This window comes from Nestor notabilis, unplaced genomic scaffold, assembly GCF_000696875.1.
Source record: "Nestor notabilis isolate BGI_N333 unplaced genomic scaffold, ASM69687v1 scaffold15289, whole genome shotgun sequence".
Lineage (NCBI taxonomy): Eukaryota > Metazoa > Chordata > Aves > Psittaciformes > Psittacidae > Nestor > Nestor notabilis.
The window spans coordinates 1-23,604 of NW_009942520.1; the positions used below are offsets into that span (position 1 = coordinate 1).

At 42.6% G+C, this 23,604-nt stretch overlaps 1 protein-coding gene across 3 annotated transcripts in view; it reads left to right on the plus strand.

The window, feature by feature from the left end:
- Window positions 1-78: 78 nt before the first annotated feature.
- CHN1 (chimerin 1) overlaps window positions 79-23,604 on the plus strand; it is a 32,246-nt gene continuing 8,720 nt past the window's right edge. For all 3 annotated transcript variants that reach the window (XM_010021447.1, XM_010021448.1, XM_010021449.1), the window contains exons 1-2: window positions 79-362; window positions 13,818-13,902. In XM_010021447.1, the coding sequence (XP_010019749.1) occupies window positions 111-362; window positions 13,818-13,902 (337 nt within the window). In that variant the 5' untranslated portion in view covers window positions 79-110. The remainder of the gene's footprint in view (window positions 363-13,817; window positions 13,903-23,604) is intronic.

The window sequence follows — 23,604 nt, forward strand, 5'->3', positions numbered from 1 at the left end:
GCCGCGCAGGCTGGGCGCCCGACATGGTGCTGCCCGGTGTTTGAGCTCCGGACGGACAGACACACACACAGAGCGGTCCGGGGGGCTGTGCCTCCTTCAAGCACCCCACCATGCCATCCCGGGAGTCCTGGCCCGGGCACAAAGCGAGCCGGTCCGCGGTGCACAGAGCCAAGCAGGAGAGCCGCCAGCAAGACTTCCTGCTCGCAGCCCTCGGGATGAAACTGGGTGCTCAGAAGTCGCCCGTGACAATCTGGCAACCTCTTAAACTCTTTGCTTATTCACAGTTGACGTCGCTTGTCAGAAGAGCAACTCTGAAAGAAAATGAACATATTCCAAAATACGAGAAGATTCATAACTTCAAGGTAAGAAATTACACTACCTGTTTCTTTATAAGGCACAGGGGCTCTAGATTTTGTGTTAAAATGGGTATGGTATTGCAAGGAAATAATATATATGCAGACTATGACTTTCTGGGAACTTACATGCTTCAGTTAAATCTTATTGCTGGTTAAATTAATTAGACATATTTCAGACATAGCAGAAGAAGAACAAGGATTTTGTTGTTGACTCCTTGTGTGCATGCATTTCTTTAAATAGTATTTGTCATATCTAGGTTATCTCATTTAGAATTGTTTTATATCAAGATATGTTAAAGGTAAGAAAAAGTGGCAAAGTTTTCCTCTCATTCAGATGAACATAGTTCAGTTTTACTTATGACAATATGATGCCGCATAATCTTTTAGATCTGCAGTTAGAGGATTAAACCCATCTCATCTCAGTTTTTTGCTGGTAAATAGCTTTGGAGGTAAGACATGTGTTCTCGTGCATCTGGATTGAGCAGATGGTCGGCATTTCCCTTCCTTTCTTGCTTTCCTCTGGTGTTAATGAATTTAATGTGTTGAAAGCAGCCAGGCTTGTACCTTGTGGCTGTTGGAGCTGCTGGCATTAGCAGCTACCTTGTGTTTTAATACAATTTACTTAGCTTCTAATGTAGCTTCTAATTATCATTTCAATTATTTTAAATAAACGATGCTCTTTGGTAAGAGAGGCACATGTCAACACAACATGTGCACATTTTGTGTCTCTATCTGTAATAAGTGTCCAGTAAGGATTTAGTAGTTTAACCTTTTAGCAGTCAAACGCATTGCATAATAGGCAGCGTTGATTTGTAAGTGAATTGGTGTTATCCTGAATTCCTACAAATAACAGTACAAACTTCATATATAGTACCTAAAGCCTAGATTCTATCTTTAATGTGTGGAGTTTTTTTCTTCTGTGTAGCTTTTGCTTTTATTTGTTTTAGGAGAAGGGAAAATCATTAATATAATACAGGCATCTGATGATACAAGCATAGAATCATAGAATTACAGAACATTTTGGGTTGGAAGGGACCTTCAAAGGTCATCTAGTCCAATCCCCTGCAATGAGCAGGGACATCTTCAACTACGTCAGGTTGCCGAGAACCACATCGAGCCTGGCCTTGAATGTCTCCAGGGATGCTGCATCTGCCACCTCTCTGGACAACTGCTAATTGTTAACTGTTAATCTACAACCTCTCTGTGTGTCTGTTAATTGTCTCTTATTTTCAGTTTTGGTTTCCATCACATGCATGTGCATGTGTGAATGTACACATGTGTGCACACATGTATATTTACCTGTCGTCCGTAAGATTTTTATTTAAACCACCTTCTCACATTTGAATTCACAGAATCACTAAAATTGGAAACTTTATATGATCAGGATGTTTTGATGGTTGATTTGTTCTTCAGAAAAGCACGAATTTGAAAACCATGTACAAAATGTTATATTAAAAAGTGTTTAAAATGAACGCTTGGCATGAAATAACCCTGCTGGCTGTTGGTTAAATGCAGAGCATTTTTTCACAGGCTCCTGAGGTGTCCTGGAGATCTGAAGTGTCTTGCAAATTTCATTTGTTCCTTAGAATTTGAAGATAATTCTTGCAGATGCCAGCAAATAGCAATTTCTGTGTATAGCGCGTATGTAGGATAATACGTTATTTGATTTTGCGCACATCTGTATTCTATAGTTGCATTCCCTTAACAGCCTGAAACACATCTGTTTTGAAAATAATCCGATAACCTGATTGAGTTTATTTGTTTTTTCTTCCAGAAACTGAATCTGGAAAGTTTGGAAGTTATGAGTTTTCCAGTCTTTTTTCGAAAACAAACTGTGTGTCTGATCCAAGGTCATAGCTACAGCAAACTTTCCACACGCATTGTTGTACTGTAGTTCCTTTATACGTACAGTTGCCAGGAAAAAAGATACCTTGAGAAGTAACTGTTTGTGAAATGGAGTCACCTAGCACAGGTTATTTTTACTGTTAAAGTAGAAGGGAATGAATCCCTTACCCCTTAAAGGCTATGCAGCAACCAGCCTGCCTGCCCGCTGAAGGAATGCTGCTGGTGCTCTTAATGTGGCCAGTGGCCCATTTGTAAAAAAAAAAAACTAGAAAACTTTCATAATTACTGTGTTATGGATCTGAAATGAATGGCCATCTTTAGCTCGTGTGCTTCTCTCCTTTATCATTCCTTGCATCTCTCAAATTTTTCTTCTCACATGTGTAGACGTCATCATTTAAAATGTCCGCAGAAGTCTCCTAGGTTGCCTGCCAAGCACCGAATGTGCCACCCACGTGGGAAGAAAGATGTCGGGCCTAGAGTCTTGACCCTAGACTTTTGAAACACAACAAGAAAATGCAGCCCAGAAATGAAATAAATCTATATAGTTCAGCTAACCAACAGTGACTGCTGTCCCCAGAGGCTCCAGCCAGCAAAAAGGAGGATGCACGCCGCTTTGTACCTCTGCGGCTAAGTCTTCTCTTCATTATACAGGCATGAGGCAGCAGACAGGGACTCTAACCATTTCCCAGCTGATACTTCGATCAATCACATCACTAGTCGCAGAATTCTTTTTATACTGGAAGTGCTGTAATATCCCAGCAGAGGGAGGAGTAAGTGGTGAATCATTAACGCACAACAGCTAGCACTGTTGTCTTGGAGAAGGAAAGACAACAGCAGCAGCAGCTCTGGAGGTGGGCTGAGGTTAGCAAATATCCAAGAGGTTTGGTCACAGGTTAGGACACCTCAGTTCTCCCCCTGCACCTCCTGTCTCTCTGGAGTAGGTAGGGGGGGGATGCATGCAGGTGGAGTTTGAGCCCTCAGACTCTGTTGCCTGCAGCAACAGAGGAAGGCAGAGATCAGATAGAGGAGCAGGATGGCAGAGGAGCAGTGCAGTGATGGTCCTCAAAGGAGTGCAGATGCTTAGGGAAGGGATGAACACGAAAGCTGCTTTTAACTCTTAAATTGTCAAGAGGTCTCCTGAGTAAATCTGTTAATCTATGTTTTGCTCCGAGGGTGGTTTGAAAGAAGAATATAAAGACAGTTCTAGGAGTGTTGAAATGGATGGGGGTTTGAAAGGTTTTAATCTTACTTAAATCTGCTGGAATGTGAGTTGTCTCCTGCCAGGGTGACAGAGAGCTCTGCAGGCAGCTCTGGCCAGTAATGATCTCCAGCTCCGTGGTATTCTCCTGACTGGGGAGGTCTGGTCTCTCATGAGCACATCTCAAATGCAAATACAGAGCGGCTGAATTCTCTTAAATTAATCTCCGTAAGTAAAGAAAGGGATGATGATTTATAAATGTCAGATCTGACTGAGTTTTTAGTCTCTGTTCCTCAGGATGAGAGCTAGTTATTAAAAACAAAAAAAGAGAAGCTTTTAACACATATTTGGGCTTTTTTAATTTATAAAAAGTTTTCAGTTATTTAGGTATTCTCTCTAAATCTAATTTTAAAAATTAATTTTCTATTCAAATATATCAGCTATAAGACATCTACATTGTTTGACACAGCATTTTACTTAGCTCTAATTAAATAATGGGATTTGAAGGTGAGCTAGGACTGTGAGTGTGACTTGATTGGGTCTGTCTGTTTGCATATTTGATTTCTTTACCTTGCCCTCTGTATACTCTGCTTTTCTGAAACCCAGCACATGATCTCTTGTAAAAGGAATCATCAGAACACATCAGGACAGTCACTTCACCATCCTCAAAATTTCACTCCCCACTTTTTCACAGAAAGGCTTTTCCTCTCTTTCAGTTTCTTACCCATTCCGGGGGATAAATCTCCCCTCACACTCTGGTACACGTGTATCTCTATTGGGCACATGAGTGCGATGAATATCAAGTTTGTTCATCCACCCAGTGTGGATGAGCAGCAACATCTTGTGTTTGGAAGCTCTGAGAGATCTGTGGGGTGCTCATGAAGTGCTGACAAGGAGCATAGCTGAAACCAGTGGTGTTATTTTCTTACAAATAGAAGCTTTATCATAGGGTAAAGTTCTGTGACATTTCATAGAAGTGGACAGAGTAGATTTACACCTAATCATTCCCATACATTTACTCTACAGCTGGACCCTACCAATAAGAATGCTTTTTTCTGTCTCTTGTAGATCTCGTATTTGCTTCTCTTGTCCCCAGTATGCAGCAGCTGTGATAGCTTGTAAATTACAATAGAATTTCTTACCTAGCTGGTATCTGATTCATTCAATGATTTTAAGGGGACGAAGTAGCTGGGTACCTCCTGGGCAGGCAGGAGAAGGAGGAGCTTCAGGCAACAGCAGAAACATCAAATTTGAGGGTAAGAGGAGCTTGTGGCAAGGTGCCATATGAATTGAAACAGTCCGTGTTGGTTACTGAGGGGAGGACAGGTTATCGAGATGACCTCTAGGTTGGGATGTGTGAGGTAGGCGTTAGGCCAAAGGACTTGCATGGCAGGGGAATCAGAGTTGTATTTAAGGTTATTTCATCTTCTCTCTTCAGCAAGGCAGTATTTATTAGGGTACTGAGCACGGAGGATTCCCCATGCTCAGTCCTCTGGACTTTCCATCTTTCCATCTCCCTGCTACATCCCGTAGTTTATTGCTGTTGAAAAAAAGAAAGGATCCACCTAATGCACCTTCTGCCCTGAGTCCATCCCTCACTGACACGAGACATCTGCATCTCCTCCCCACCTGGTGTGCTGGGCTCGCTCCTTTGCCTGCCATTATATTGAGATTAACCACAAGAAATCGCCGGGGTAGTGAAAGTTGTTAGTTTGTGCAGTAACCGCCCCATCACTTGGCAAACTTAGAATAAACCTGGACAAAACACCTTAAAGGTCTTCACTCCCTTCCAGCTCTTGTGACTCTCAGGCCATAGAGAATTTTTAGCTCCCTTGGCCAGCTATAGGTATTCCTTCAGACACCTCTGGCTTCTGATGACTTGAGCTGGCAGAGCACTCTGCAGGTGTTTTGTAACTGCTGATAGTCCAAGGCATAAAACCACTCTTCTGACTAGATTAGTGCTTTGGTGCTTCACTGAAGCAAGCAGGTGTCTGTGCCTGTCAGAGCTGGACTGAAATCTGTGTTTCCGTGCATCATTTTCCCCTAGAATATTGTCTCATTTCTCTCTTGCTCTTCACAGAATAGATATGTCTCCAGAAGGCTATTTTTTGCTGTCTTTCTATGCAGTATTTGGTACTGTCATGCTGTTTCTTAGTCACTATCTTACTAATGCCTGAGATGGCACAGTTAGTTAACTGTGATGAATAACAGTTACAAAGCTGCTTGGTGAATTGGTGGACATTCAGAACATAATTCCCTTTCAAGCCAACACTTCTTGAAGAGAGGAGAGAGGTTTTTCCATAGTTGCTTAAGCCAAGATAGCAGAGATGCCGATGACTTTCATTTGCTGAGATTCTTCACCTCCCTCCTCAACTGAAGCAACATTTTGGCTTACTCTTTGAGGGTGGCCTGCTTGAAAGGCCAAATAGGGAGCTTCAGAGCAGAGACAAAATGCTCTTCCAGGGGTAAATGGGAGTAAAATATAGCCTTAAATGTGCACAAAAAGGGAAGGGTCCGGGGAGGAGCAGTCCCTACAGGAAAGGTGATGTCAGCGTAGACCGACTCAAGCATCACATTAATGGAGAGACTAACCTGGCCCTGATTTTACTAGTATAATTGCATCTGTGCTAGGTGCTTTGCTAGTGTAAAACATCATAGCAAATTGTTTCAATGACAGGTCGTCTTACTCTAACAAGAGCAGCTAAGCAAAGCTGCACCTGAACACTGGGAAACGGGAAGATTAAAAGTGCAGAAGAAATGTTGCAAAAAGTCCAGAAACTATAACGAACTCCTTCTATATTAAGCAGACCCGTTTTTCTGTGACTTCTAACGTGAACTCATTTCTATTTCTGATTTTCTGCAAACTGGGGCACATGCCGATTTGCGGTAGATTGGTCTAGCTCTGCTGAAAAGAGGATCGTGGCTTTTTTTGTAAGGTATGGACCTGGCACTGAACATATTTTCAAACATCTTTACGTGAGAAGTGAGTCACTGCACTCAAATGAATAATCAGAGAGAGAGCTGGGTGCCTCTAGCACGGTCCCTGGGGAGAGTGCACGTTGTTGCAGGTAAGAAAACCTTGGGAAATTTGATGTTTCTTTTGGATTCCTAGTACTTGAGGGGAAAAAGTGTCCAAAGGTAGGGAAAATATCTGGAGAACAAAACTGGAGAAGAACTTCTGAGAACAACTTCATCAGCTCTTGTGTTGTGGCTTCTGAAACTCATAGCCAGTTCAAGCCAGAGAAGCATTTAGGCATTGATGGATATTAGTCCCCTAAGGAATTTATTTAATGTTAGTTTTACTTTTTTTCTTTTTTCTTTTTTTTTTTTTCCCCTGAAAGCCAGGATTTTTCCAAAGCAGATTTCAAATAGCACAATATTATTTAACCCTTTCTGGTTTCTTAGTGCTAGTCCCTGAATTCAAGCTTTGCCTCTGTTAAAAAAAAAAAAAAAAAAGGCATTTTTTCTAAATCCTTAATTTATTTAAGCTGTAATTCTGTCTCACCACACCAGCAGTTTTATTACTCCCCAGACATGGATCCTATGAGTCTTCCGTGTGCATAGCCCTAAGAACAGGCCAGCTTATTTCTGTGGTGAAGCTAGGAAGTGCTCTGCTGGGGAGGACTGGGACTTTGCCTCAAGAAGCATGTAGCACATATTGTGGTCTCTCATCATCAACAGCTCTTCATCCAAATTAGCCTTAGCATCATTGCAAAAGCATTTCTTTAGGAACCTCTTAGTGTTTTATATTCTGTTTGCATCATTACATATATTTACATCATTCCTTGTAGCATATATAGAATCATAGAATAGTTAGGGTTGGAAAGGACCTTAAGATCATCTAGTTCCAACCCCCCTGCCATGAGCAGGGACACCACACACTAAACTATGTTGCCCAAGGTTGTGCCCAGCCTGGCCTTGAACACCTCCAGGGTTGGAGCATTCACAACTTCCTTGGGCAACCTATTCCAGTGCATCACCACCCTCACTGTGAAGAACTTCTTCCTTATATCTAACCTAAACTTCCCCTGATGTCTATGTAGAGAGAATTTTAATTCTAAGGGTTTTGTTCAATTTTCACCTCTAGTTTGAGAATTTTTTATCAAGTAACTTGGGCCTGGTATAAAATGGACGATGTTCCAGATATTAATTTAAAGAAAATCTGCTATTCCATCCTGAAAGAAAGGTGACTATTTTATTCAATTTACAAGCGAAAAAAAAAGCCAACAACCTGCTATTCTCCAGGTTTTTGATTTGGCTCTCATAGAGCATGACCTAACTGCAATTTCCAGTTGTTCCCATCTCTGCTGACATGATCAGTGCAAACCAGAAAGTAAACAAGATGTGACAGTGCTGCTGGCTCCAAGCGGGTGAGGACCTGTAGGAAGGTTTGCCTGCTCATCATTCATGCCAGCATACCCACTGGCGATAGCGATGCTATTTATACTCTGTGCTCTGAACAAGGAGTGTTCAGCCAGCATCTCTCCTCTCAGGAGCTGCTGGAATGAGTCTTTGGGGTGGTCCCAGGCTGGCTCCCCAGGGCTAACATCCCAGCTGGTCTAGGCAAAGTCAGCTCTAGTTTTGGAGAAGGTATGTTCCAATGGTCTCACTTACTTTCATTTCTGTTACACCTTCACGTGAAAGCAATTATTTTGCAGATAGGGCTCTGCTGTGTGGGTTGTCATGGCAGTGTCTTTGATTCTCAGATTAGTCATCAGCAGCAATATTTGCCTCACAGAAGGAATATCATGTGCTGGAATATTGGGAGTGCTTGAGACCCTTGTTTTAGAGACGCTATGTAATCATCATATTATATCCAAGGATTAAATTGAAGCATTGCCCAAAATGGTAGTTGAGTTGATTGACTCTCTCACTGATATCTTTTCAGTACCTTCCACATCCAGGCGCTGTCTGCCTGGACCAAGGATGGATGAAAAGGACATGCCTATTGGGTGCCAGCATGGGTACACTCAATGCCTGATAAAATCAACTGTGACAGGGAAGACAGACGTTAATAATACAGGCTGAGTTCATCATTTTAATTGAGACTTACGGTGTCTCCCATATCCAGACTAGAGTCCTAACAGTCAGGATTCAGCTGACGCAATTGCAAATCAGCTAGGACCACTGTGCTGACAGCCTTCATCAGCAGTGTCCCATCATCCTTGGGAATTTGTTAGAAAGACAGTATTGCCAGCAGGACTGTACCTTTGAAGCACCATGCAGTACAAATGCTGGGGCTGTGCCGTTTATTCAGTCTGCGGTCAGCTTGGTCTCCTCTCCGAGCACCAACAAGGCTTCTACCTAGAGAGGGTAGATCAGCAGTGTTTTTTCCCATCCTTTTTCAAGGATGCCTGGATTCTCCAAAACCTATTATCCAGAAGTTCAGCGTGTAGGGCCATGGAAGAGGAGCTGTGTACGGAGCAGGGTCCTGATGGAGTGGGCATTTAGAGAGACCTTGGCAGCAGCCTCTCAACAAAGGAAGGCTTTTTTATATAGTGTTCTATGTTGATTTTGCATAACCATCGTTTGGCAAATCCAGCCCCGCTTTCTTCCCAGCAGTGGCTTTGCAAATGCTCTGCCAATCCATCGTGTTCTCTCCTGTCACGTTTGCACAGCACTTCGGTGATATTTCCTCATTCTCTTCCTCCCTGCCTTGACAAGTGATAGAACGTATGTTTCCCAGTTACGAATATTAATTACTGGCTCATTCTTGTTTTTCAGATAGCAGCCAAAGCTGGCTGAACAGCTGCCTAGGAAAACCCAAAAGCGTAAAAAATAAGTGGAGTTATGAGATACATGGGTAACTAACTTCATCACTGACCTTTATAGAGTCTGAGAAATAATGCTGAGAGATCTGCTTGAGGAGTTCACAGCTTGTGATATAATCTGTTGTCAGAGGCACTGGATCGTTTTTAATTTGGTTCTCCTAAAATTTTCTCTCTTTTTCTAAGAAATAATTAAATGCAAAATAAACATAAATTAAAATTCTAGAACACTTACAGTTATTAATCACAGGAGTTAAGCTATTTTTCCCTGTGTATAAGAATGTCTTTCAAGCCTGAGCAAAAATCTGTCCTCCTACCTAAGATCATAGTGCTTAAATGTTTATTATACCTTGCTGATATTGCAGTAGAGTTCAAACTAGAAATGCTTAGGTATAAGCCCAGTATGAGGTTCTTCTCTTACCTCAGACTTGCAGGGCAGCTTAGCAGTAGGATTTTATCTGGTTTTGAAGCAGGTATTTTCTGTTAGAATTATCTAGATTTTTCTTTCAAAATGAGTATTTCCCCTGGAACTTCACAAATTCAGATTAAAACCAATTTATCTTGCTCTCCTGCTCACCCATTTTCCACATTCTTAGAAAATCACTCACGGTTGTAGCCTTATGGAGAGAGAGAGAAAAGGATTTTTGGGGCGGGAGTGAGAATGGAAGGGTAGGGAGATACAAACCCACAGTTGGCAATCCCGCTCTCTCACATTTTAAAAGACAGTAAAATCTGCATATGGCAGATGCTCTTTTTATAAAGGGAGAGAAACCCCTCATAATGTAAGTCAGGATCTCTGGGACTCTGCTGGGTGTGTTTTTGGAAGTTTTTCTGGAAAGCATGTTTTAGTTTTGAAAACAAGCAAGTTGCTTGGCAGGTTTTAGAATGGGGAATTAAATATAAAAATCAGAATGCTATATTAAACAGTGTCATGTAATAAATTCAGTATTGTTTGCAGGTGCTGGCTCTTGAACCAGCAAAGGGATGCAAACGTGTTTCTTTTTAGCATGCTGCCAGGCCCTACTCTGCAGGATGAAACAGGATTAGAGGTTGATCTGACCTCAGAAGACCAATTGTTTACTATTTTCTGGCATCACTTACTATGTGTGATTTCATTTCCAGAGACGGTGTGTGTTCAGACCAGCGCAGGGTCAGATGTCCAGTTCTGCTCCATGGTAGTGGGAAGATAAACACTGCAGCACTGCTGAGCTCTGGGAAAAGACAGCACCACTTAGAAACCCCAAAAGAGGCTTCAGAGCTGATCCTGCAGGGATGTGTACACCAGGGATGGAAGCACATTATGGCCTTTGGGCGTCCTAATTAATATTGCCAGAGAACCTCCCTGTTGCATGTCAGATAAAGGACGAAGCAAGGTAGAAATTGTGGAACATAAAAAAACCCTACCATCACCTTTTAAGCTGTTTTGAGTTTGCAATCACAATAATGGATAAGAAAGAGTGATTTGGATGGGGCAGTATAAAGCTGGGCGGGCTCTGGATAAATCTTCTAACAGAAACGTTAATTTCTTAACTGGTGATATGGAAAGGCATTTCAGTGTGTACTGAAGAAGCTTTGGATGAAGCTTGGATGCATGGGATGAGAGAGCAGTGCTAATGATGGTGAGAAAGTGGTCTGGAAGAGCAAAGTCAACCTCTGTCTTCTGAAGGGTGACCAATACGTACAGTGTTGATAGGGAAGAGGAAATTCTGTTTTGTCCGTGTCATTTTTAAGCTGATGATGAATCATGTAAACTACTCTGAGGGGTGAGCTGTGAGCAAAGATTATGCTCTGAGCTCAGTAAAAAAAACAAGTCATAATAATGAAAATGAAGGGAGGCAAAAGGCTGGAGTGGCAGCTCTGGGATGTGGTTGACCCTGCAGAGAAGACTGTCCTGCTAGGGAGAGTCAGGAAGAGACGGAAACATACAGTCCATGGTGTGGAGCAAGACACCAAGAAGGGGAGATCTTCACCACTAAAACAAAGCCCAAAAGTAGGCACCTGAGGTTTGGTGAGTATCAGCACTGCAGATCACAGAATCACCTAGGTTGGAAAAGACCTTTGAGATCATCGAGCCCAACCGTTACCCCAGCACTGCCAAGCCCACCACTAAACCATGTCACGAAGAGCAAAATGATCTCCCCTCAAGATCTCCCGTTATGGCTGCCCCCCCATGATCTCCCCTCACACCCCCATAGTGGCCCCACAGTATATAGGTGTGGCCACCTCTTACACCCCATGCTTGCCCCTGCTCTCCCCTCATGGCTGCCCCTCACCCCTCATGGTGACCTCTCATATCCCATGGCCAGCCCTTCTTTCTGCTCACGGTCTACCCTCACGGCCTCTCTTCTTCTCCCCTCACAACGGCCCCTCACAATCTACCCTCACAGCCGCCCCTCCTCTCCCCTCATGATCTCTCCTCATGACTGGCCCTTCTTTCCCCTCACCCCAGCACTCAGGAAAAGCATTAGAAATGCTTCAGCAAATGGTATGTTAGGTGAATGTGATGAATTGAAATCAGCAAACCAAGAGGCACAGGATGGTGTCGGTTTTTATTTGGCAAGAATGTTAATGTGTCAGAATTTGTTCTCGTTCTGCCTAAAGAAGCAAGTTAAAATGGCAGTGTTTCGAGGAACAAGGAAACCCCTCCCTCCTTTACAATCAGAAATACTAAAAAAACCCCACAAAAAACAACCTCTTATAAAACTGAAAACAAATTGTTTATTGCTCAAACTTTTGAACTGTCATTTTTGTTTCATTTTTCCTTTGGAGGAATTTTGAGAACTATTTTAAATGAGTGCTTTTTGTGGGGAATGTGCCTCTGACCAGAAACAAAAAAGATGGTGGTTGAAAGGAAGACGTATTTTTTTTTCCCCTGAAAAAGTTCTGTTAGTCCTGCAGGCATTAAAACACAGTGTTTTGCTTGAGGACATTAGAATGTGCTTATTTTGAGAAGAGAACACTGCCAAAGACCTGGGAGAAAAACCGCAAGGCAGAGGAAGAAAGCCAGGAGGATGTGGGTAGTGCAGGTGGGTAACGGAGAAGAAGGTGTGAAAAACCTCTTTGTGGTGAGAGGAAAAGAGAACATGGAGATTACAGCTGCTGACAGTCTTGTCATCGTTTGCTCTGTAGAAGCCAGCTGGAGGGAGAAGGGGCGCGTGGAGCACGTCGCAGCTTCAGACGTGGGTGCAGACAGCAGCTCACACGGCGGGGGGCAGGCAGCCAGTGCGGCATGGGGAGAGCAGGACACTTAGCACCAGGGACGCTCGGCAGCGCAGCGCAGGGCTGGAGGCGAATATAAGTAGTGCTCAGCACAGCCACACGTGAATTACTGGTGAATTCAAGAGTAACTTTCCAGGCGTGCTCTGCCTTACTGCTGCTTCAGGAGCAGTGAATGCTCAGGAGGCTGCAGACCTTCCTGTAGCCAAAACTGAAATGTGGTCTGAGTTGCTGGGTGCTGCTCTGGGTTGTCACTTGTTCAAGGTAAGTGTCAGCTGGGATCCAACGGCTACTTAAGTCAGCGGCACAGGGGATGCTCTCTACCTCAGCCAGGCCACATTGCATTTTGCTGCTTATAAGCAGAGCTCTCTGTGGATGTCAGGCACTCATGTTTCCACCAGCTCCTTCCCTCTTCAGCTCCATACTGATCCAACCAGGCAGTGCACGTGTGTGAGGTTACTGCCTGCTCTGATACCCACTCAGTAACTCCAGAGAACCGAGTGACTTAAGCCTGAAGCATTTTTACTACATTTCACTGCAAATTTCCTTTCTTCATGATCACTGGTTACGGACTTTTTGTGTCAGCCTGTCCATTCTAAATAGAGGCTTGAAGCCTTTTACGCTGGCTAAGGAAGTAATGATTTTCTCTGTAAAGAATCCTGTGGTTTCCTACAGCAGGAACTCTATCAGAATAAAATCAGAAACAGCTAATGGTGGCTGAGGATTTGTAACAACCATGTGAGCTGGGCTTGAAAAAAACATTGGGGTATTTTTTCTTTTTTAGCTTTGAATTTTTTCCTGGTTTAGTGGATTCTTTTCTCCATTTACTACATTCATTTGGATTTTCAGTCTGTAGCATTAGTCTGAAGAGTATTAATTTCCTTCTACAGGTACTCTAAACTGGAAAGTCCTAAGTATGTTTGCAGTATTCCTGTGAGCAGTGGTATTTCTGCCTGGCAGGACTCCCTCCACCCAAGGTGAAAGCTTTCAGCCCCCTATGCATTTCATACAGCACCTTATGGAAGGGAGGAGAGGGCAAAGCAGAAGACATTTTGAGTCGAGAGATAGAACTCCTGCATGGTCGCTGCAGAAGCCTCGCCTCGTGGCTAAAACCCTGCCCAGACGGAGGGATGCTGAGAGGCAGGAGAATGGCTGTGACCTGCCATTGCTCCTCCACACCACATGGTCTGGGAGCAGACCCGGTTCTGCTGCTCTGGATGCTTTGGAATGGAGAAGTCCCGTTCCCCATATGTCTGCAAGTCTTGGCAGTTATATCTTTCTTAAATTTCTTTCTTCCTTTCCTGCAGTGATAAAGGGAAGCTTCCAGTGACTGCATGCCGTGCCTTCAAAGAAGAGGAATGCTGCCTTGTTCAGACACATTGACATTGATGTCTGTGATTTTCTATAATTTTCCTTTCTGCTACTGTCTTCCAGGTGCACACGTTCAGAGGCCCACACTGGTGTGAATACTGTGCCAACTTCATGTGGGGCCTCATTGCTCAGGGAGTAAAATGTGCAGGTAACAGTCATTCAGTCTTCTTTTTCTAAGACAGTCCTAATGTTGTAACTGTTTAATAATGCTGCCTGCTTCATCGTAACACTGCGTGCCAAGGGTCAAAAATCAAAGAAGGAAGCCTATCTGCTCTCTTGCTGGTGGTTTCAGGTGCCTGTTTTGGTAACATCACTGCAGTGATGCAGAACACCTCTTGAGTGCTCATGGAGAGGAAATGACAATCATCATTAAGGGATTTGAGTTTTTTCCTCCTTTTAGAATGGAGGAGAAATAGATGCATTGTGAGCTTTATTTCTTTTATACCACTTGCATGTGGTATATGTGTATGTGGCAGGTGTGAGATACTCACTGAGGATCTCAGGGTGCAAGGTGGGCATCAGCAAATTTCACCTTGCTGTTGTGAAACAGGCTCTCAGGTTAATTTTACATATAAGCCAGCAGACCCCCAGCATGCCATAGACCCTAAGTCATGTCTCCTACTTGCAGACTGAAAAGAAAGTAAGAAATGGGATGATGAATAAAGGGTGCGTACTGAAACGTTACATAAATATTCAGGTGCTGGTAGAAATGTATTACACGCATGGGTGTCACTGCAGGCATTTCTGGGATAAAGCCTCTCTGAAGTAAAACAATTTGTCAGTTTTATTGATACAATTCTTCTGGAAAGAAAGGACAGTCAGCTTTTTTCAAAGGCAAAAAATAAAAAATATAAAAGGATCAAAGTGATCAAAATAGTTTGCTGGATTTAAAAAGTATTTTATGACATTCTAGCAAGCAACCACATTTATAAAAATGGTGCGAAGAAATGTTGATGTATGAAGAGCTGCATGTGTTGCCCTGGAAACTGAATTTTCAAGCTAATTTAAGAAAATCTGCTCTGACTAAAGCTTTCTGAAGTCTTGTCTCAAGCAAACAAGAAGGCTGTTTATCACAGAACTGCAAATAATGGAAAACTTAAAATAATTTATAGCCAAATAAGATTGAAATATTTTTAAATCCTTCTCCCGTAATTATTTGAATGTAATATTCTGTTATTGATAGACTCTATTCGAGAGTGCAGCTCCATTTTAAGAAATTATTATGCTAAAATGGCATTTTCTTTTTCAAGTATTTTCTCCCTGCTAAGTATTTAGGGTTGCAGCCATGTCCTTCACTTACAAATGAAGATTGCTAGTACTTTTTACTGCTGTTGATTTCGTACAGGGTGTGCAGTGCTAGAAGAGAAAGAGGAAGCCTTATTTTGTTCTTGAATTGTTCTCTGATTAAAGTGGTTATTTTTTGATGGCACATGAGCCAGTAAATGTGCCATCTTCCTTCCTCGCCTCAAGTAGATTCTTCAGTTCTGGAATTTAGGAGAAATAGCAAGTATTTCTCAGGTTTATGTTAAGTAACTTTGATGCAGAAAATCAGTAACAGTGAAGAGTATGAAGGCTTGCAATGCTGCATGGCACTGTGGAATGGAAAATAATGCTGCTTTTATATTAAACCCAAAGTGCTTATGATTTTGTGCTGCCTTTTTTTTTTTTTTTTTTTTTTTTAGATCAAGTAGAGCTGATTTTCTGGTTTTATGCAGATTTTTCTAAATTCTGAATTCCCAAAAGCTTCTGAAGTCTGGTTTTCTTCCCTTCTTATGAGGATGGAAATAAGTACTGCATGTCTCCTTTTTCCTCCTTGCAGTGTAGAGGAACATATGTGTATTAGATGACTTCATAGGTTCAGAAACTATAATTAGGGCTTTCTATCTTGTGTAAGGTTTCATATCGCTGTTGCTAGCTTCCAGTAATTTCTTTGGTCTTATTTGTATTTTTAATGCTGTGTTGTATTGACTGCACTGCTTGCTGAAGCATCAGGCATTGGGGCAGGGGGAGGCTGAGGTTTTTGGGGCCATGCTCAAGGTCATTGGGCACAACCAGCTGAGCTGCTGATGTGCAGCACTGTGAGATGGGGTGTGCAGAGGAGGAGATGAGGGGCTGTGAAGTGGTGAGGCTGCCAAGCAGCACTTCCTCAGCCTGGCAGGTCTGGTTGCTGCAGTGTGTGCTGCTTGGCTGGCTTGGGGTTGAGGAGCCGGGCTTTCCCAGGGGCAGGGGTTGCAGCTGACCCACCTCGCCTGTCCTCCCCTCACCACAGGGCTAGCTTTTAGCCACTTGCCAACCTCAGTAATAGCTAGTGGAGAACTAGGAGCTTCCCAGGGGATTTTATTCTCATAAATTTCATGGAAATCAGCAGCTGGGTAGAGGAGAGGGACTCCAGGTAGAGCCCCCTGGAGCAGGCTCCGCAGGTCCCCAGTCTGCCTTACCTGTGCCTCACCTTCAGCAGTGTCTACCTGCTCCCATCAGCTGAGGCTGTACAAACCATCAATCTAGAAACTCTACAGATGTGGGCATTGCAAAGGAAAGTTGGAGGTGCACGGGTACGTAGTGAGGACCTGTGTAACCAGTGTTAGCGTACTAGTGTGGAAGACCTCAGGCTTGAGTGCCATGAGTTTGTCTGAGTTTAAACAGGACTTGAAGTGTTGGGGGGGGCTTTAAAGTAATCATTTTGCTTCTAAACTGAGCCGTTTTAATATGGAAACAATGAGACACAGTAAACAAGGAGCCACATGAGGCCTTTGCTTCTCAGAGTGGGTTCGTTCTTCAGAAAAATTACAGCTTTTAGCAGGAGGCAGCATACTTGCATTCAAATGGGGTTCAATGCCACTCCAGGGAAATCCACGAAATCTGTTTGGTGGTCTGTATAATCATTTTATTGAAAATACCTATGAGCCAAACTGCAGTGATCATATGTAATTTTATACTTTTTAAAGCATTTTCTTTTTATAGCCAACAGTTGCACATCTCAAGAGGACTCTATTTGCTGTACTGAAGTGCTAAGTTTAACAAATACAAATAGATTACTGCATGGGCTACTTCTCAACCATTTTAAATCCTTTTCTCTGCAGAAGCGTAAATCATGCAGGGAGATAAGTGTAGGACAGTCCAAGACTGGACAACAAAGATAAATGTCACTCATTTCAGAAAAGAGGAGGAGCTGGAGGAATAAGTCAATAGATTAGTTTATGTTACACAAACTAAGCCAATCCTTTGAAAAATAATAAACCAGAGCTAAACGTTCATAATAGTACACGTGCCATAGCAACCGGCAAGGATGCCTTAGCAACTGAACTGCCTTGACTCATGCTTTGTTGGAGTCCAGCATGATTCAATGTGTCCATCTCTGCATTCAGTATCTTGTCAGGTACAGTCAGCATAATTAACCCCTGGAAGATGAATTCTCTCTAGCTTATCCTTGTTTGGGTTTTGTGGCAGACAAAAGAGGAGGAGTATGTATTTTCATAAAAATGAGAGGAGGTGGTTATGGGTTGAAGTAAGATAGTGGCTGTCACCTTGACTACAAAGGTTTCAGGACTGATCCAGGCCACCAAACATGGGAACACTTTGTCCTCCAAAATTAAGACTTCCAAAATTAAGGCTTAGGGTGATGTGCAGGATTTGGATTCTTTAGGAAATTAATTCATGGTCTTAGTCTGTAGTTTGACTTCTGCTGGAGGTATATCCAACAGAACAGGAATAATTTCTTTTTCCTAAGATGTTATTCTCTCAAATTTGATCTTTATTTCATCAATTTATTTAAAGACGGATTTGCTTCCTTAGAGTGAATCCTTCTAAAAGGCATCTGCCCTACTGTCTTGAAGGGCTATGCTTCCAATTCTTGCATCCTAGCCAAAGGCCCTTAAAATATTTGTGAGATGAAGACTCATCTCTGTGCAAGGAATCTGCCTTTCCTGACAGCACACTCCATCTCCAGCAGGCTTTCCTGCAGGCTTTCACCCTAAGTAGAAATGACTAAAGAAGTGTTTGAAATTATAATGCCACCAGCTTGTGTAAACACTGAAGCTCAGCAGAAGCTAATGAAGACATGAGGGTTTACCCCAGCTTAAAATCCAATGCATGAACTTTAAAAAAATGTATTCTTAATTACATTTCCCCTGTGTAAGACTCTCCCAGGCTCATCCCGTTGCCCAGAATGTGTTCAGGAGATAAACTATAACAAATCCAGAGAAAATTTGCAGCTCTGCACCAGGGAATTCATTTTATGAATGATACAAACATGTAACACCCAGTAGCATTAGTGGTGAATTGTGTGTTCTCAGAGACTAAAGCATGGCATTAATGATGCTGTTGTTATACTACCCAAGTAGACTGGTAGACAAGCAGACTAATAGACCTGCTAAGCTGCTGTGTGTGTCCTGTCCTCTTCTCCAGCCCATCACAACTGTTTAAGCTACTGTATAATCTCTTCATTCTTCTGTAGCCTTTTGCTTGTCGTTCTTAATGAACAAGTGATTTAATCAGAAGATTTTTTTGGAACAGGCTGATTTAAGAACATTAATTAGCTTATCTTAAAGGAAAGTTTGTTGGGTTTTTTTTACTGCACTTTACTGGATGCTTTTGATAGTGTTTTGGGCTGTTCCTTTTAGCATCTGGCAGCACCACCCTCTGAAGAGCTGATAGAAAGAAATGTGCAGCTGAACTATCACTGCGGGGGCAACCAGCTGAGCCCAAGTCGTGGGCAGAGGCCAAGCCCTGATGGCAGTAAGCCCCAGGAGCTCATTTTCAGAAAGGTTAAACTACAGTCTCAAAGCATGATGGTTTTGTGAATTACTGCTGGAGTGTTTAATTTCCCCATGTCATCTGTTTCCTTCACCAGTAATTGAAAAACATACAAGTGCCCCATTTCCTTTGCTGTTTTGTTTTGCTTTGTTATTAAACCCCTTGTGTTGGGATTTACAACAGCCCTGTGTTGCTCCACTGGTAAGTAAGGATGCAGGAGACCACAGAGGAGCCTGTCCACCCTCAGGCACTAGTTGTGCAGGCACAGTGCTCACGCTTTTAGTGCCTGGAAGAATGGGTCATGCTCTTGTGATGTAACTCAGCAAAGGGGAAGGCAAGGTGTGCTCATCGTGTTGCCCCATCTCAAGGTATTTTGCACGTCGCAGTCATGATGAGCTCCCCTTCTGCCCACACTTGCATCTTAAAAACGCATGCAAGCTGTTCTGTGCACCCTGATTCTGCTGGTTTCCCTGACACTGTAGGGCACAGACAGCCCAGAGAGGGAACAAGAGCAAATCACAGCCACAGAGGCCACGGCTGTGGGAAGGAGGCTGTTTGGAGAACAGTCAATGTCGAACTCAGGCAGGTGGTGATGCTGCTGGAGATGTGTGCTGCCTGACAACTGTTCCACCAGCTCAGGATCTGGTGGTGTGCCTGCAAGGATTGAGCTCCACAATTTTGAAATGCTAATCAGGCAGGAGAGCCTTGCTTCAGAGCCGTTCCCATGGGGAAGCTATTCGGAGCTATATATTCTTGAAACTGTAAGTCCTAAAAGCGGCCTTATCTCCAAGCCCACACAGACCTGGAAGCCTTGAGCAAGCCAGCGGCCCATCAGGGGAGCTGTCGAGGAGGTAGGCAGGTGTTGTGGCAGGAAGCCAGGGAAGTTTTTGAACAAACTGATCTTTTAAGACTTATATAAAATCAAACCATTGCCACCAAACACGTCCAGCACTTGGAGGCGCAGACATACGCATTCTTTTGGGATAAGGGGCGATTGGCTTGTTTGGTGGTCTTTTTTTCATTTCATAACCCCTGATTTTTCTGTAGTATTAGGTGACTTTGTTGCCCAGTAACTAGCTGCCCTCTTGAAATTCCTTCCTAAATAATAATGTACCCTGTAGTGCATGATACAGTAGTATGGATGATAACAGGTTTGGGAGAGCATAGAGGCAGTTTTTGCCATGGTGCTGCTTAATAAAGTGGTTTAAGACTCAGGTGGGACCAAGGTTGCTTCCAGATATGCATTGCACATTAACAAATAACATGTATGTAAGGCAATGCAGCAGCTCCGGTGTTGCCACCTGGGCTGGAACAGCTCTGCCGAGGAGTAGGAAGGTGGCAGACCTTCATAGCACCCTGCTGCCTTCTGTTTGGAAGCACAAAGTGCAGCATGCAGGCCCACTGGGTTTGCCAGGTTCATACACACTGCATCCGAGGGAGCAGAAAACACTGTTTCCTGTGCTACAGAAAGAAGCACTAAATAATTGAAGGAAAGCTACTACCTCATGATTTGTTTATGAGAGCAAATTCCTTTCTAACCTTTTCACCCTTGCAAAAGTAACAATGCCTGTACTTTATGCTTGCGCAGAACCCGTTGTCTTCACATGTCAGCTTACCTAAGGTGAGGGTGTTATCCCATCTGGCAGGTACCAGAGTGGACCACCCCAAGGCAATGCACGGTGCAAGCACCCCACCTCCATTCTTCCCACCCTCCTATGCTTCCCATAAACCTCCGAAGAATCTTTCAGAGCTTTTTGCAGATAACGTAAATCTACCTTTTAGCTCCTAAAGCTGCTCCTCAGAGTGACAAAATGCATAAGTTTTCCTTGTGTAATTCAAGAATATAATTAGAGTGATGTGTGTAGCATACGGTATCGTTCCAGTGGAGTGTGATCAGCAGCCATGTTAGCCAGTAAATCGTAAACCACAGGAAATGTAAAATTTGACTAAAGTCAAATCAGCAGTATAACAAAAAGCGACAGCTAAGTAAATTTTAGTCTCTGCAAATATTTGTAATGTGTGCTCATGGGGTGGCACTAACGTACATACATCTTCTGGCTCTGCTCAGGCTTTAATACAAACACATTATTTGTTCTTTCAGCCCAGTGGACTAACATCAGTACTAGCTATTTCTAAAACATTACCAAACCTTTCTCTAGGTACCACAGGGAACTATTGTCAGGCTGGTTTTAAATTTAATACCTCTCATTGAAGTAATGTCGCAGCCCACCTGAACTCCTAGATCAATATGCTATTAAAATCAGGGCAGCTTATCACAAACTTTTAAACCTGTCATCTAAAACTACTCTTCCCCCCCCAAAAAAACGTCCAAACTTCCTATAAACTCGTGAATTTTTGAGTGCCTTATTTTTTTCTTTTGGTTGCATTTGGTACATTTGAAAGGTGGCCACAGTTTGATAGCACTGTAAAAAGGAATAGTAAGCGTGACTTACAGTTCGGGTCCCGAGAAATCATCTCTGTAAAAGGTGAAATCCTGGTTAACTGAAGTCTGCAGAAGTTTTCCTATTGACCTGCAAGGCTTCATGGCTGCATCTTTTAAATCTGTCCTGTATTATTGTAGGATTTATCTGCAGATAAATCCCTTTAGCGGGATTCTTCTTTAGCTCCTCACCAATTAGTATAGCCAGCCAGCAGGTAAGCTCTGATGAACATCTGTAAGAAATGGGTAAGGCTCCTGATTACTTTAGATCTGGACTAAAGCTGCTAACGCCAACTCAGCTTTTCTGGATTTACTTTGATATCACCAAAAGCAGACCCTAAATTTGAAATTGGATGAATCCTCTTGGTCTTAACAAACCCAGCCAAATCATGAAGCTCATGGGCAAACAAGGCAGGCAGTCTGAAGACCTCAGCATGCAGCAGCACACAGAGAGCTTGAGCACTCGGCTTTCTTGTTCCTTTGTAGCTGATTCTAAAATAATGGATTTTGAAGTTTTCATGAAGCATCTGCAATGAGAACAAAGGACATTTTTATTTAATAATAAAATTATTAAATAAAATAAAACTTTAAAAAAAATAAAGGAATTTGCTGCGTAATTCCTGTCTTAACAAGTAAGCTGAGTATAGTTAGAATGTAAGGCTGGCATATTCCCAGTGCTCTGTGGAGAGGAGAACTGACCTCATCTCCTGCCATTGTGCTTTTTACCTGTTGGAGTTAGTAAGATACCATCCTTCATCCCAAGTTATCAACTGAACCAGAGACTAGTGACTGAAACATGCATGTTCTGCCTTTCATGAAGTATTGTTATCTGGGGAGAGGGACCCACCTGGTCGGAAGCATGGCATTGGTGAGTTTCAGCTTCTCTGTTGGAAAAAAACGTAATTTTTCTGTTGAAAATCCACTGAAATCTCCTAGAAGTATTTATTGATGCAGAAATGCTAAAGTAAGGTGGTCTTCTACACTCACATAAGAGTTATGTGAAGAATCTTCTTATTAGAAGGATATCACACATCCCAGTAATATTGAATGTAGTGCTCATGCATTTTCTGAGCATTAAGTATCTGAAATATTTCTAGGTTTAAAATGTTTCTCAGGAGGGTTTGTAAGCCCTTAAGCAGTGGGCTGGTACATAAAAGCTAATCAAATGCAAAGGAAGAACAAACGAGAGAGGAGAAAAGTTGACTTTCGCATTTGTAATTACTATTCTGGTATTAATGAGGTCAGATCCAAAGCCCATTTGAATCTGTGGGATTAGCAATAACACAATTATTTTCAGGAACAAGGTTTTCACGTTGTCACATTGAAAACATCTCTGTGCGGTATTTTAATGAAATGAAACTTTCGTGTCTATACATAGAATTATCTCAGTGAATGTGATAATTGTTTTAAGTCAAGAATAAGACACTTGGAAGCATGTTTTTTCCTTTTTTTTTCTTTTTTTTTTGTTGTATATTTTAATCTTAATTATCCTTGAATTCCCAGCAACATAACTCTGAGCTATATCACTGTCTTGTGTAACAGCTAATTTGCACTCACAAAATCACTCATGAGTCCTCATGAGTGAGACCCTGCCATTCCAATTGTGTAGACACCATTTTTGACAGACATCCTAGAGCATTTCACACATGTTGGAATGGGTGCTTCTTACAGCGATTTTAGGAATTCTATGTATAATAATTATATTTGCATTTGTAAACACTCTTACTGCAAATTTATGGTTTCAAAATAAAGGAAATCAAGAGTTAAGATTTCCTATGTGGTCTTAATTTGCTTCCCTTCTGCGTGTGTGTTAAGACGTTGCCTGTAATTATTTGTCTACTTAGTATTTTTACTCCACAAATTCATCTTTATTCTGAAAGCAGAATGGATGTTACTTGCTTAATAGCACCTACTCAGTATTTTGTCTTCTTCTTGTTAAAAATGCTGTCTTACTAACAGCACAGTATTCAAATCTTACACCAAAGATGAGTGATTTTTCCTCTGCATTTCAACAAACATTTAAAGAATTTATTTCTACAAGACCCAGAGGAAGCAAGAACAGCTTCTCATTTCCATACTGCAGATGAAGCACAGAGTCACTAGAGGGTTCAGGTCACATTTCCAGTGAATTTTGGTTTAAAGCACAGAGGGACCTGGTTTTTCAAAGTTCAGGCAAAATGTAGTGCTGGGCACAGATTTGGGCTCAGAGTTTCCTCCTTCCACACCCCAGAACCACAGGTAGGATGGAGGCTGAGCATGAAGAGCTGGTGTGGCCATGCAGCTTGGGGTCCAAGAGCACTTGATTAAACGTGGGATTCAAGTAAGTGCTCTGGTGAAAGCAAGTGCTTTGGCTGCCACTATTCCCCCACTGTCATAAATGAGGCAACTGAGCAAACACTCTGAAGGAACCTGAGTGACCAAACTGAACTTCTTCACACTTGGAGGGACAGCAGTTGAGCCTGACACTGCCCAGGGTCTCCAGCACAGCCCACTGTGACATGGACCCCAGGGATACTGCTTGTTTGCAGGCAGCCAGGTATTTCATTGCTTGCTTTGCCTAAGGTGAGGTTCACAACACAAGATCACAGGGGGGAAATGGAGCATTTGCAGCTTCCTGGCTTGTATGTTAACCACTCCTGGCAAGGATTGGAGGCATTC